At 40.6% G+C, this 16,229-nt stretch overlaps 1 protein-coding gene across 1 annotated transcript in view; it reads right to left on the minus strand.

Annotated features, from left to right (window-relative positions):
* The window catches only part of LOC128897662 (uncharacterized), a 50,528-nt gene extending 34,618 nt beyond the window's left edge, over positions 1–15,910 (minus strand). The window contains exon 1 of the mRNA XM_054166525.1: positions 15,683–15,910. Within this exon, the coding sequence (XP_054022500.1) occupies positions 15,683–15,721 (39 nt within the window). The 5' untranslated portion in view covers positions 15,722–15,910. The remainder of the gene's footprint in view (positions 1–15,682) is intronic.
* Between the last annotated feature and the right edge of the window lie 319 nt (positions 15,911–16,229).

Consider the following 16,229-nt stretch of genomic DNA (forward strand, 5'->3'; position numbering starts at 1 on the left):
TAAAGCTCAGGGCTGGAACAGTTCCTGGAGGGGAATTTCTCCACTCCTGGCCCTGTAGCACACAATCCAGTTGTGCACATCTGCAGAAAGGCTATTCCTCAGTTGCTTTCTGGTTGATTTTGAATACTGATACCAATAAGAGGTGACTAATATATTGAAAAACAGATGCTGATAATTTGGAAAGAGGCAGATTTCTGTGCTCCAGTTAAAGACCTGATTCTCCATAGATTTTTGACAGCTCAATTCCTTACTGTCCTCCAGGGCACCTTCCACACTGTAACATTCTGCCAGGTACACTGTGCCATGGTTGCTGTACGCTGCATCTGTTAATTTTCAATTTGCAAATGCGCATTTCCTGATAAATGTGGGTGGCCTTGGCTCATGTCTCAGCTTTCAAGAGTATGGTCCTCATTCCCAGGGCAACGAAAGCACTTGGCACAGTTCATGTAAATGGGATGCAGCACTGAATGGCTACAGAGAGACGTTGTAGAAAATTGTTTTGTCAGTCAAGTTTTGTTTATTACTTGCAAATCTAGTGATAGAACCTGCTGTACTAAAGAAAGGATGAAATAAATTTATTCAGGAGGGTTTTTCTTTTCAGATCTTAATAAGTCTAGCTTTTACTCAAAGGGTTTATGACAGACAAAATAGAGCTAAATCTATTGACAGAACATCAGAAAGCATCTGGTGCCCGCTGAAATACATGCCCAAACCAACAAGTCTATAACAAAATGTCAGCATTGAAAAGGAATTCACTTGCACAAATGCTTTGCACAATAAAGTACTAAAGTCAAGACAAAACAAAGCACTTTGCTGAAGCATAATTCTTGAGTAGTTACCAATCTTACACAGCTCTACACTGTTAATATTTCTGGGAGAATTTTGTCATAGCCTAACTTGGGACCAACGTAACCTCAGAAGTGCCAGCTGTTGACTTCACTGATTCAAAAGGTAAGGCACATATAGAAAGGTAGATCAAACTCAAAATTCAAAATAGAGTTTCATTCTTTTGTTGTTGTTTTTTATACAGAAAGACAAGAAATATGTGGATGTAAAGCTTATATTCTCAGGTTGAGAGGCACCATCTTTGATTTAAACTAAAACAGTTCTCTTCTAAAGCTCATTGTTTTAGCAAACAAAATGAATACCAGATTGGTCAGATATCCAATTAAAATCAAGCGTAAACCATCAGATTGTCTCTGGCTCACCCTTATAGAAAGGCAAATAGGGTTCCACTCAGGCAGGTTTCACCCAAGTGTGTTTGAAACACACAGCAGATACTGTCCAAGTACTGCTGATCATGAAAGTCCTTAAGACTAAGAGGGCTCTAATGTCTGTCTTCCCTTTTCCCATGCATAGAAAAAACCAGCATTGTTAGCAACTACACTCTTGAGAAAAGGTTAAATATGTGTCATGGTAGGGCCAAACAGCCTCAGCACAGACCCAGACAGACACTACGGTGTCTAGACATGGCCCCTCTCTTCCCTCCTTCCTGCAGAAAGCCAGGGTAACACAGGAAAAGGAACAAAGGGGACAGGACCATGCATGTCTGGTAAACAACCTTGTATCTATGGTAAGGGCACATGTTCTGGCCACAACCTGGCAGAACCCCTTCTTATTGGGTAGCTATATGCTGGTTTCAGTGCCCTATTAGCCTGGACAATCTCGGGCAAGATTTATGTACAGGCTGATTTCCAGTCATCTGTGCCTTGCTCAAGCCTTGTTCAAGCCTTGTGTGCTTGAACTTGCTTGGACCTTGTCTGGCTTGAAGTTGCCTCGAGTTGTATAGCCTCGAGTTGCATAGCCTCAAGTTGCCCAGTCCAGCACCTGGGATAAAGCCATGAGCCTACGCACCTCAAGCTATGAGAGAAGCCACAAGCCTAGGAGTCAGAGCCAAGCCTGCTTCCCCTTGCAACCAGGATTTTTCCATGCCTCAGTTTCCCCAGGACAAAGCAAGTGCCCATTGCGGAAAAGCATCATTAACAGCCTACCATCTGCTGAAGCCAGAGCATCCATCAAAGACCGCATGGCATTCCTGCCGGCAACTAGCCGTGCCTGGTGCATGAGTGCCCCAAAGCCTCTAATACACAGCAACAGCACTCCCCACTTTGGGTGCAACCAGCTGTGAGTAATTAATTCATTGCCTCTTTGGCATAACAGTTCTTGTTGAGTGTCCCTCCCAGCTGTGGTTGAGCACCATTTAGCTCCTGGGGTATTCTCTTTCTGTTATATTCCTCCTGGTTTGCATAAAATTGTTAAATTGTTATAGTTGCCCAAATACTGTACATTCCCATTGTAAACATAGTCTAACCATACACCAAACTTTTTAATATGTTTTGGTAATTTTCATATTAATAAAAGGTTATTAATATTTTGATTAATATTTCTAAATAATTTATAAATAAAGGAAATAATATATCCTTCAACAATATGATATCAAATACTTGTTTCTTAGTACAGAAAGTAATATGGCAGGCAAAGTCCAGCTTGTTTTGGAAGTTCCAGTGACACTTCTTACTAATATGAGTTATGCTATATTGTGTTAGGATATCTCTTACATTATTAGCAATATAATGTCATGTATTTCACCTAAATACCTTTCTTTTAATGCACTTTAGCTGTCTGTAGACTTAAGTTGTTCTTCAGCTAATTTTTCAGTTAGCAAAAGATAAGGAGTGTGGTTTCCTTCTATGTCCTTCAAACCAGAAGTGGCTGAGAAAAATCTCACCTACTAAGGATCTGTCCCACCTACTAAGAACTGGGAAAATAAAAGCTATCATAAAGATATCACCTCTAATGTTCTTCCAAGTCTGACTATAAACCAGAACAGATTGCCTGTGGCATCTCTTTGATAAGACCTAGTCTCCAAAAACAGATTGAGAGATTATCTACCTCACAAAACAAGATGTACTCGATTCTTATGCTCTGTAAGAAAAGCTAATCTTTATTAATTAGTTAGCATGGAAACTCCTGGCCTTGGGAAGGTACGCCAAGATCACATACTAATTGCTTTTAGTAAACACCAACATGATTTGGGTAAACAAACAATAAGCAAGGAAAAAGTTGGCCTATTTCAGAAGTCTTGCAAGAGAAACAAATGCCACACGGGTTCTAAAATAAATAAAATAAATAAATAAATAAGGAAAAGTTTAGGATATTGCAAATAACAATTACTGCAGCTCTTGCAGGCTTTCTGGCAAAAAGCTGTGATATTAGTTAATGGTGCCCAAATGATGAGCAACTGAAAATATCAAACCAGTAATAGCAAGTATGAAACAGCACTCCAAAACCAGGGTGTGAAGGCCCATGCTCTTACCGCCTGCTGGATGATGCATTTAACAGAGAGAGGCCAGGTGTGATGGTAGAAAGCCAAGGATCTTAGCAAGAGCCTTAAATTATTTCTTCACAGAAATAAAGACTTCTGGGAGTAAATTGTTCAAGCTGACTTTGGCTTCTTTTCCTTTTTTTCAGAATTGTCTAGAGCACACTTTATCTCACAACAAAGAGATAAAAAGACTGATCTCCCCCAGCACTGAGACACACCACCTCATCAGGAGAATAAAGCTGAACAAAACAAAGCGACAGCACTGAGGCCACAGAATCCAGCTGAACCTGACGAGCAGGCAGAATGCAACAGGCAGAACTGAGCTCTTTCCAGCAAGATAAAAAAAGAGCTGAGGAAGCAGATCATCTGATTTCTACATGGGGCTGGTTTGACTGTTTTCTGTTGCATTTGAGGGGTGGATGAAGGAAGGACTGGAAGAGGGAGAGGCATGAAAATTTGTGGACTTCTGGTTGATTCTTATAACATGGTGGTATCAGCTGGGTTATACTGAGAGTAAATTCAGAAACAAAAACAACTCCCGTGGAGTGACTGTAACTGCTCACCTCTACAGTATTCAGTGTTCTGGTATTATTACAGTATACAGTGTTCTGGTATTGCTACCACTTCTCTGGCTTTCCCACTTGCAGATACATTTTATCCTTTGAACTTTCTTTTGTTGAAATGCTGGGCTACAGCAAAAGTAGGATGTACATTATGTACATTATGTATATACATATTATATATATTGATATTGCAGTGCAAAATGGCTAGTTTTGCTGTGAATTTTTAAAGGGAATTCTACAGATATTTCCTTTCAGGAAGGACTTGACAATATTTGTGGGATCATTGTATGATTTATTCTGGTTTAGAAAACTATTTTATTTGATAAATAAATGGAAGGTAGTCAAATAGTTTGATTCTTCTGAAGAGGGTCAAAATCGGAACAAGTTAGTATTTGCATACCTCCTCAAATAAATTAGCTAGCTGTTCCAAAAGAGATTAAAATAAACTAACATTCCTACAGCTGACTTGGGAGATGTTAATAATTTAAAAATTCAGACCAACTTTTGTTGCAACAGTTGTAGATGTGAGCCAAAAGAGGAGCTGGCAGCAGGGTAAGAGTGCAGGCATAGCAGCAGTGGCTCCAAGCAAGCTCATGGTTCTCTTGTTTACCCAGACACTGAAGCAGATTCTGCTGTGACATCAATCCCCATGTTGTCCCATGTTACTTCACTGTCAGCAAGCAAGCTAGCTAGCTGAGGTGGTGCTGCATGATCTGCAACTTTTGAGTAGACATTCCCTCTGAAGAAATAATTGCCTTCATTGTAATTAGCAACAGTCTTCATTGTAATCAGTGACAAATATTTAAAGCCTTGTGTTTCAAAACAGTCTCCTGAAGCTGGAATCTTTTCACCCCGGGACGTTATGTTAAGATCGAATGCCAGGGCGTTACAGCACTTGTTTAACTGAAAGCTAGAATAAACACAAAGGTGTTAGTGTTGATAGGGAGGGTTTTCATGGTTGTGCATGGAGCTGAATGAACACACGTTACCTTCATACACACATAGAGGAACTGCAATCACCTACCAGCACACACTACAGACAGATGGCGTGTGATAAAATAATGTTATAATTAATAGTGATATGGTATCTGATATCATGTAGTAACCATGAGTACTCTAGAATAACTTTATGCCTGATGAAAGAACACTATGAAAGGCACCGGCCTAGTCACTTGGTCATGACTACTTCAGTCTGATGGTGATTTCAAGTGCATGCTAATTCTTTTGACTTCTTGAAAGTTACCTGCACATTACATATCTGTATTTTACCTAACTACCCAGAGCAATGAATCTAGCAGGCGACCTCTGAGATAAACCTGCAGAAGGGTGAGTGTCAAGTGAGGACAGAGGGATCCCATTTATTAGATGGCACTGAGGCTGACTTTCAAAAGGTATAATTTCCTTCACACTTGATTCAAACTCTCACAATCATTAATTGCTTTTCCATCATTTTTTTTAATATTCCATTAGAGATTCCTAAGACTTCAACTCATGGAACAAGTGCTGCTATCCAATGAGACTTGAACAGGTTGGAGAGCTGGGCAAAGGAGAACCTCATAAAGTTCATTAAGGACAAGTGTAGAGCCCTGCATCTGGGGAGAAAAAACACCATATACTAGTACAGATTAGGGTCATTCTGCTGGAAAGCGTCTCCACAAAGAAAGCCCTTGGAGTCTTAATGGATAACAGGTTATCCATGGGACAGCAATGTGTCCTTGTGGCCAAGAGGGCCAATTGCATACTGGGGTGCATCAAGAAAAGTGTGTCCAGCAGATCTAGGGAGGTTCTCCTTCACCTCTACTCTGCCCTGGTGAGACAACACCTGAAATGATGCATAGTTTTGGGCTCCCCACTTCAAGAGAGACAGGGCTCTACTGGAGAGAGTCCCATGGAGAGCTACAAGGACAATTTGGGGACTTGAAAATCTCTCCTATGAAGAAAGATTGAGAGAACTGTGACTGTTTAGTCTTGAGAGGAGAAGGAAGAGGGGGGATCTTATTTATGTCTAAAACATCTGAGGGGAGGGTGTCAGGATGAAGGTTCCAGTCTCTTTTTGGTGGTGCCCAGTGACAGGACAAGCAAGGACAGGTACAAGCTAGAACACACAAGATCCCACCTCAACATGAAGAGACTTTTTTTTATAGTGAGGATGATGGAGCACTGGAACAGGCACCCCAGAGAGGCTGTGTAGCATCCTTCTCTGGAGACTTCCAACACCCACCTGTATGCATTCCTATGCAGCCTGCCCTGGGTGATCCTGCTTTATCAGGGGTGTTGGACTAGATGACCTATAGAGGTCACTTCCAACCCCTACCATTCTGCAATAATTCCCATTAAATATTCTCATGAATATCCCACATGCCATTTAATTATCTATATTTGGTGTTTAAATGTCAAAGTAAGAATTGGATTATACATAAGCTAGAATTTGAGATAGCAGACAAGAATTCACTCCTTTTGTGAACTGCAGAAGCTTACTTTCATTAACAGGGTTACACTGTGAACTGAAAGACATTTTCCATTCCCAGGACTGCAGAAATATCCATTTTTAACCCAGTCTCAATTTGCTTATTTTTTAACACTCATCTGATAATGCATGAAATTGTTGTTATGGTTGCTTTTCAAAGGATAATTATTAAAACTTTGGTTTATTCATACAACTGGTTATTTGCTTTTTAAATTAGTATACCTGACCTCATTAGTAAGCACAGGGAATACACAGGACTTGATGCTATAAACAGATTTGTTGAAGTTGTATTTAAAACTGGAAAGATCATATGTTGGCTTGAACAGAAAGCTGTGTATTGACAATTTAATTCTCAGCCTGTACAGAGCCAGGCTCTGAAAACAAGGCTTATCTGAGGCCCTCCAAAACAGCCCAACACTGTTTTTGTAACAGGAGAACTTTTTAAGTCCCAGAGAAGCAAAGATGCTTATGAGACCAAACTGAAAAGAAGCAGCACTTGTCTTGTTTTTTGTTTTGTTTTGTTTTTTAGAAAACTCACAAAAGATGATCAGGTAGCATTTCACTCAAGTTTAAACGCTGTCCCCAACTTGAGACGTGAACACTGAGCAAATGTCTGTGGGAAGCCTACCATGAGAGATTTCCAAGGTTAACAGATTGCTCATTAGCCCCCACCTATTTAGCGTCACTGTAGAAAATTGGCTCAGCAGAGGGGGCTTGAGACAGAGCAGGCTTATCATCAGAAGGAGAAGGACTCATCCACTCCTGGAGCAAGCATTGCTAAATTTCCACCTGTCTTCTAAAAAGAACATCAGCATTTCACCTTTATTTTGATGTGTATGATCTGAAACATGCTGTTTCAACTGTGAAGGCTTTTAAGCTAATTGTTTAAAATGCCTCCATGGGCTCCAGCTACAGTTAGTTGAGATGCCTGCAACACAAGGCTGACCTATTCGAGGAGCGCTTGCATGTTGCAAGAGCTGTTTGTTATTTTAATCTCCTTCTAGCATTTTGCATAAGCCCACAAAAACATCATCATTGACAATTAATCTGATGCAAATTCTTGTCTTGTCTCCTGGGAATTTTATTCAGGCAATAATTCTTGCAGGGTCAAAAGTTGAACCTAAGGCTATGTATAGGTCCCGGTAATTTTTAACTTTGTGGTGTGGCTTAATCATACAGATTTTCATTCTCCATTTATAGTTTGTGTACAGGGTGAAATCCTTTTCTTAAGGAACACTCTTCAAGTGCTACTAGATTGCAATCAAGTTAATTGAAACTCTGCTTATCTAAGTAATTATATACTCATCTGTATGACCTCAATAATGTTACTGGAAGTTTCTCAGCAGCAAGCCCTACTCTAGCTGTGCAGGATTCCATCTCTGAAGGCAAAAGAAAATTGTGACTCCCAAGCAGCTTGAATTCTTTGGAGCACTGCCAACAATGTCATAATTCTGGTGATCTGAAAAACTGTTGAGTATGCACCAATGACTTCTTGTCAGGAAATCTCAGTTTTAACATAACATGAGTTTTGATTACACAAAAGCTGAACAGGACTTTTTCCACCAGTAAGCAAACCACTCTTCACTCTTGCATGGCATTTTCCACATGTATCCTCTTACTGGGCCAGGTCTTCATTCTTTTCTAAAGCACAAGATACTAATTATATTGAAACATCTAGAACCTATGACCAATTTCTTTTGTTGCATATTGAGATGCAATTTGCAAATAACTCTACCAGCCAAGAAGTGAAAGATATTCCATCAAATGTAAATTCACTTAGTATCTCCTCTCAACGTCTGACAAAGTGCATGCATTTGTTAATTCTGGTCAGTGGGTATGTTATAACTGTACCCACTGTTACACTTATGTTTTAGTGTACATCCTCTGCAATGTAAGTCATGGATCAGTCTGCCCTGCCTTAAAAGTGACAGGCATTACTAGACAATGCAATCAATATTGCTCACAAGTGTTAATGATTTGGATGCAGAATTTGCTTCCACCCTCCTAGACCGGTAATAACGCTCTTGCATTGAAGATGAAGACAACTTAGCATTTTAGGTGGAGTATGTGTGTGTTCATCACCCCTTTTAATTTACATACATACAGGCAGGTTAATCAGGAATTACCTGGCTGCCATTAATTCCAGTTTCCATTACTGTCAAAGACTTACTAATGCTTCAGAGACTGTCTTCTAATTATTCAGATACTTTGCATACTAAGCAGTTCTACCTTTTCCTTTATATTTCCTGAAGCTTCATCCAGGCAAAATGCATTTCCTCAAGAACAGTGGGAGTTCATTGGACACAACAGTGAAGGATGATCCAAACCTACCTCCATCTTTCAGCTAGTAGTGTTTTCAGGCTAATTCTTTAAACTTCTGATATGTGAACTAATGCTTAGTTTAATCTCACCAATTTATTTGCTTTTCATAGAGAAATGGACAGCTTCTGTACTCCTATCCACTATCATGTTCTTTCCCACACTGCAGCATGTTTTAATTCATGATGGCTGCCCTTTGCCATGCACTAGTCAGCACCGCTGCTTTGGCAAGAGAGCTGCTCAGGACCAGTACCAGGATGGGCATGCCCGAGCTGAGAGGTGCTTTATTTTGGTTTCTTTTGGGGGCTTTTCAGGGCAGAAGGACCTGGGAGACAGTGAGGACCAGCAGGGTTGTCTTCTTACATGCCTGCTTGGGAGGGTGACATCAGCCACGGGAGATTTAAACAAGGCATGACCGCCATTTGGCGAGAGAGCTGCCTTCTGGCAGGATTGCAGCTAGTGGCATATGCCGGGTCAGCCGGCAGAGAGCAGAAGCCTCTATGGTAGCTTGGGCAAAATATAGTGGTCAGGTGGAATATATATATTTAAAAACAAACAATAAAAATCCCCAAACTTAAATTCACCTGCCTGAAGAGATCCAGTCATGGCAACAAGTTGGCCAAAGGCTACTAGAAAAACAATAGGTACCCAGACAGAGATGGTGCACAAGCATGCAGGTGTCCAGGCTGCTAGCTGCAGAGAGTGCTGGAGCCCGGCACTTGGAATGGAGGGTGAAGAAGACAACACCTGCATGAGGTGTGACCAAGTGAATTATCTTCTCCATCTGGTGGCTGAGCTAAAGGATGAAGTATCAAGACTCAGGACTATAAGGGAATGCGAAAGGGAGTTAGATGTGTAGGAGCAGGCTTTACGGACTTCCCCTGTTGAGGGAGGCATCCCTGGAAACAGCAGGGAATGGGTACAGGTCCCTCTTACGAGAAGCATGGATAATCCATCCCAGCCCTCTTTGCCTCCCCTGTTGCCCTTGCACAATAAGTATGAGGCCCTACAGGTTGAGCGCAATGTGGATGAGAAGACAGAACCATCTGAGGGGATGCAAATCAGTCCTCTCCAACCATCAGGACTAGTACCATAAAGAAAAAGAGGAGGGTAATTGTTGGCAGCCGGTCACTAGTAGTGTCCCCCAGGGATCAGTGCTGGGCCAAATCCTATTCAGTATTCATTGATGATCTAGATGAGGGGATTGAGTCCACCATTAGTAAGTTTGCAGATGACACCAAGGTGGGAGCAGGTGCTGATCTGTTAGAGGGTAGAAGGGGAGAGGCCTTGACAGGCTGGACAGATGAGTGGAGTCTAATTGATGGCAATTAACAAGTCCAAGTGCCGGGTGCTGCACTTTGGCCACAACACCCCATGCAGAGCTACAGGCTGGGGTTGGAGTGGCTGGAGAGCAGCCAGGCAGAAAGGGACCTGGGGGTACTGATTGACAGCTGGCTGAACATGAGCCAGCAGTGTGCCCAGGTGGCCAAGAAGGCCAATGGCATCCTGGCCTGCATCAGAAATAGTGTGGCCAGCAGGAGCAGGGAGGTCATTCTGCCCCTGTACTCAGCAGTGGCTAGGCCACACCTTGAGTCCTGTGTCCAGTTCTGGGGCCCTCAATTTAAGAAGGATATTGAGACTCTTGAATGTGTCCAGAGAAGGGCAACAAGGCTGGGGAGAGGTCTTGAGCAAAAACCCTATGAGGAGAGGCTGAGGGAGCTGGGGTTGTTTAGCCTGGAGAAGAGGAGGCTCAGAGGAGACCTTATTGCTGTCTACAACTACCTGAAAGGAGGTTGTAGACAGGTGGGGGTTGGTCTCTTCTCCTAGGCAACCAGCACCAGAACAAGAGGACACAGTCTCAAGCTGTGCCAGGGGAGGTTTAGGCTGGACATCAGGAAGAAGTTCTTCACAGAAAGTTATTTGCCATTGGAATGTGCTGCCCAGGGAGGTGGTGGAGTCACTGTCCCTGGAGGTGTTCAAGAGGGGATTGGACGTGGCACTTGAAGCCATGGTTTAGTTAGTCATGAGGTGTTGGGTGACAGGTTGGACTTGATGATCTCTGTCTGAGGTCTTTTCCAGCCTTATTGATTCTATGATTCTAAGATAACTGTCTGGCGTAATTACCAATCCTGATGATTTGCCATGCATTCTGCAGCTTAATTCAGTATCATAATACAACTTAATGTTTTGCATATGGAAGCTATTGCAAGAATAAAATACAGGAATTTCCATTATTCTTTAGTATCAAAGCTATTATTCAAAAAGGTAACTCTGGTCACTGTACTCACTGTCTCAGTGGAAAACACACTTTAGTCAAAGCATTTTACTTTCTGTGGACAAAATTAAGAGCTTGTGAAAAGTATTTTTCTACAGCTACTTCTGTTCCCCTGAAATCAAGATCTTCACAGAGGTGGTTTATACACGAAGTTATGGTCCTAGGACTGCTGCATTTTTAAAGATCGGGTAAATATTTTATTTTCATATCTTTTTGTCTTCACAAGTATTCACAGCATTGACTACAACACTCCATAACCCAAGGATTCTTACAACCTTATGTGCAAACAAATTTGTTGTTTTGCACATAAAATGAGATGCTAGCAGCTCTCTTTAAGTTCTTAATGAAGAGGTGTGCATTCTGGTATTACTTGAGAGTTGTTACTCAGGTAATATGAGTTGCTGTAGACATTACTATAGGATCTAAGATGACACTGTAGGATTGTCATTTTAGCTCCAGCTCAACATTGCCTTGGTTTAATTTATGCTACAGGAGGCTCTTTAGCTAAACACCGACAGTCTTCTTCAGCCAGTTTAGCAAGAAAGCAGTTCCCACCTAAGAGTGAAATGTTCTGTTTGATTGTCCTTGATACCTTTTGTTGCTATTTAGAAATATGCAGTATCAGTGCACAGATATCCCACTGTACAGGATGACCATGATGTCTAGAGGATTAAAACCCAAGATCCTGAACACTCACAGGGTGCCAAAAGGCAATACTCTGTTAAGATACCTGCGTTGTATCTGTCTGCCCAACAGCTGGACATGCTTAAAGATCACATTAGTGCACCACAACCCATAGATTCAACAACAAACAACTCAAAAACCCATTTTCAATGCAGCTGCATATAATTTCAGGCAAAATCTGCAACATATTTAGCTCAATATGATACCTTCATAACATGGCAGTGATGTTACAGCTGCATGCAACTGTACCAATGCTTCTGCAGATAACAAGGTACATTTTCAATGAGACAACATTCTAACTTTCCAAGGGACTGTCCACTATAGGGTGCCAGGCTCTGTATAAAGGTCTGTCACAGGTTCACTGAAATCAGAACTTTGTCCAGAGATCTTTGCTATAGTTGTACTACTCACAGCAGAAAAATCAGACAATATTTTAGTGATGACTTCACAGGTGCCAAGACTGAGACTAATAAAGATTAGCCCAGCTAAAAAAATGATGGTCAGAAAAAAGGAACTAAACCACCAAGTTTAGGGGGAAATCTAACCTTTCAGGATAGGTGAATATCTGGTGAAACAAATACGAGACCTAGAACTGCTACAAACGTCTTTGATTTCTTAAATCAGAACAAAAGTCCTTCAGAGAAACACATATACTGTGAGCAAACTCTTCAGTCCAGGTCATGTAAATGCAAGGTTGGTGTATTGTTCAAAGAGAAAACTAGCATTTGCTTCAGATCCGAGATCTAAGCTGGATAGGTTGTAAACACTAACCGAGCCAATGACACACATTTCTGAGAAGAATTGAACAGTTGTGGCCAGTGAGAGAGAGAAAAATGCACAACGCTTTGAACACTGAATCTGATACAAATTGGGGTTGTCCCACAGCTGTGCAATACCGTTTCCTGTGGCAACTGCAGCAGCATGGCTCCCAAAAGCTCTGCCTGCAACTGGTGACTGCAGCAATCCCTGTTCAGGCATACATGGCCCTTTTCAAAAGGCCAAGAACCCTTTAGCTGGCATTAGTGGCCTGGAGCTTTGGTTCAAAAGAACAATAGGTGTACTATTTTAGAGGCATTAAAGGTATTAGAGGCAAATCTGCATTGTGCCTTGTTTACTGCTTTACCAGTGGTATTAGACAGGAATTGAAAATGACTGCAATAGGCTGCTTGATTTGAAATGCTACATGCTGTAAATGAAAACATGATTCATATTATGGAAATCACTGTAAAAACAGGAGTATTAATCAGTATTTTCTGGTTTTGAAATGAAAAGAAACAATAAATACTCACACAAACTTTGCTGTTGCACTTGTCAAAAACGGATCATTTGAGCCATTTATATGATTTTTCATTTAATGAGTTAGCCTTTGATTTCTGTGGTTTTTGTGGAAAAACAAATCTTTTTCCACCAAGTGAAGAGACATGTAGAATACTTTAACTAGACAATTATTTAAATTAGTGAGCAAAACCATTAGCTAAAACCAATGCAGCCTCAACCTCAACAACTCTTTCCATTCTCTTGGCATAACTAAAGATAAACATATTAAGCCTTTAAATGGATTATTATGGGGGAAAAAAAATCTTGATTGGCCAAGATATAACAGGATATCTCTGCTGACACATTCAGAAAATCAGATGTGCATGCAATTTTTTGTCTACTTTGAACACACAGTGAAAGGAACTGTGATAGCTCCACACATTTATGCATCCTAAACTCATAGTTCTGTTCTATGAAACAGACAGGAACTAATGAGGGCGAGCAGGGAATATCAAGCTTCTGCCCCTTACAGCCTTGCCCCATCATCCTGAACCCAGCTCTAGCTCCCTCCTAAAGATGTGGGGACAGGTTTGTGCTGTTTCCATGTTTTCCTGCTCCTCTCATCAGCAGCTGCTCTGATGCAAATTCCAGAGGACCAGAGGCACCACAGCAAGTCTGCTATAATGTCAGCTGCACTTGTCTCAAAGCTGAGAGTAGGTTTATAAGCAGTTTGGTTCAGGCTACTTTTTCTTTCCAGTCATGTGAGGGCAATGCTTGTAAAGTTCCCAGCCATGGATGTGGGGATTTTAGGAGCTAAAATCCTATTGAGAAACATGGCTAAGACCTCAGACTGCATTTCAAGTTATTTGGGTCATTCACTCAAACTATAAGAATATCAGAGTTTAGCACAGTGTGCAGGACCTGTAAAACACAGCTCTAGATATACTGTGGTTTGGGCAGCTTTCAATTAAGAGCTTTCTATTTCAAGAAAACTTCACACAAAACAGTGAAGAAACTTTGATAGAAATAGTCTTATTTTTACCCCCATTTGAGATGTTTGACCAACTTCACCAACTGTTAGATTTAAGTCAGTGAAGGCAAATTGAAACTCTCAGACATAAATTGACCCTTGCCAATCTCTCAAACTGAAACCAATAGAGTTGTCACAAGGCTGTTGCAAACTAATCATCTTCAGAATTAATCCACTAAACACCATACAGTGCAGTTGACCTGTACCAGTTTTACTCAGTCCTGTTTTTCTCAAAATACTAGTGTCTAAGTGCTATTGTAGATGTCTGATCCTTATGAAAAGGATCAAATATTCAAGTAAAATATTTACATACTGTTTTGCAGCAAGTTTTATGCTGAAAAATTTCAAAGTCAAGGCTTGTCATGTGAGAAAACAGCAATGCAATTATAATGAGTCAATAGCCATAGTTCGGTAACAGAAAAAAACCTTCTTGTTTTTTACTGCTCCTTGCTTTTACCTCCCAAAATCCAGTGTTTAGAGTAACAAATAATTCAGGAAAAGCTAAGCAGATATTTTCAACCCATATGTAAGCAATTTTTAAGACCAGCTCCATACAATCTCCCTAAGGAAGGCTGCCAAAAAATGAGGCCCATGTTCTATTTAGAAGTGCTACTGTTTTTCTACCAACCATCAGGTGGTTGCAGGTGCTAATTGTAGCTACACGTTTTAGTATTAAAAATAAACCTTCTCCCACATTTATTTTGAACAGCAGTTGGTCTCCACAGAGATACTCTGGAACGAGATTTACTGCTGACTTTACACTACGGGTCCAATCCTGCAGCTCACTTTACCAAATATTTTGGCATGCAAATGTGCAAATGACAACATAATGGGAAGTTGGAATTCAGCTGATTAGAGTTATTCTATTTCTTTTTTTTTTTTTCCTAAGTTAGCATAATTCACTATTGTGCTTCAAATTCCATTATTTTACAACAGGGAATAATCCAATATTCGCTAATCAGATTAAACTTTCATTTCCTTTGACCCACACTTCTCCAAATCATCTGCACATTTCAATGCACACAAAACCTGCAGCACATGCTCCACTTGCAACACTACTGAGCCTAATTCTGAGCACGGTGAAAGCCACAGCTGGCACTCAGGTCTTAAACAGCTACTTCAGCCAAATAGCAGACAGTACCAGGAATTCGGTCATAAAATTGTAGAATTTATAACGTTCACAGAAAAGAAAATTATCCCCAGAGAGTTACATACCCATCCCTGAAGATTAGATCTTTGATCTGGTTGTTAAATAATGTGAAATATGAACTTCTATTTATCGGTCACATTTTTATAATTTATTTTGTGTCCAAAAGATTTTCAGTGGTGGTGGTGTTCAATTGCTCACTTTGGTGTGTTTAAAATACAACAAACTCCAGAAAAACATCACAGAAATTAGTTATCATTTGTTTCTGCCTCACAAAAGGCATCTTTCACTGCTAACAACTCCCTGTGATGGCTGTGGCTTACATCATAAATTTTATGGTTTCCATCATGTAAGTATCCTTCAATGTAAATCCACAACAAGTATTTCCTTTTAAATGTAGCAGAAAAGAACCACTTTCTACAAATCAAACGTTAACATAGCAAAGCAAATTGCAAACTTGTTGAGCATAAGTTAGTTACTTACTGGGCATCAGTTCTCAAGAAAACTACTTTCTACATTCCTGTACAAATACTTCAAATCCAAGTTTCTCTCTTGTCAAAACAAAACCAAACCAAACAAACTCCCACACTCAGGAAAAAGTTTGAAAATGCTTACCTTGAAGAAGCTCCGAAGAAAATACATTATACTTAGCATTTTGGAAGGCTTAAAATGAGGAATTGTTCAGTCTTTAGAACATCCAAGGCCTGGGTGAATTCCTATGCTCCTGCTGTGTCTTTAGTTACATGCTTTCTTGTTGCTATTTTGGACGGTCTTAGTACGAGGGAAGCATATGAGCCATGCCAGGAGCTTATGCTAAGGAGTTGCATAACAATTAGGGCTTATCTGTGCTGCGCTGTACAGTACAGCAATGCAAACAGGTTTGTTCACAGTTTACTAGCCCCAGAACACTTCTACTAGGCATGCCCAGAATGATGCCATTGTATTTGCTAAAGAAACTAAAGCTATTTGTGAGTGCTTCTAAAAGAACTGGAACTACAAAGGACGGCACATGTTCTCTTACATCCCCCCCAGCTTTTGCTTTTGCCAGCTGCAAGTTCAATCGGTGTTATGCTTGCTGCAGCATTTAAAAGCAAAGGCTCCCACACTAAGCTTTCTAGTTACTATCTTTAAAGGTAAGGAAAAATTGCAGAACAAGTCTTTT

The sequence above is a fragment of the Dryobates pubescens genome, chromosome 13 (assembly GCF_014839835.1).
Source record: "Dryobates pubescens isolate bDryPub1 chromosome 13, bDryPub1.pri, whole genome shotgun sequence".
In the NCBI taxonomy this organism is placed as follows: Eukaryota; Metazoa; Chordata; class Aves; order Piciformes; family Picidae; genus Dryobates; species Dryobates pubescens.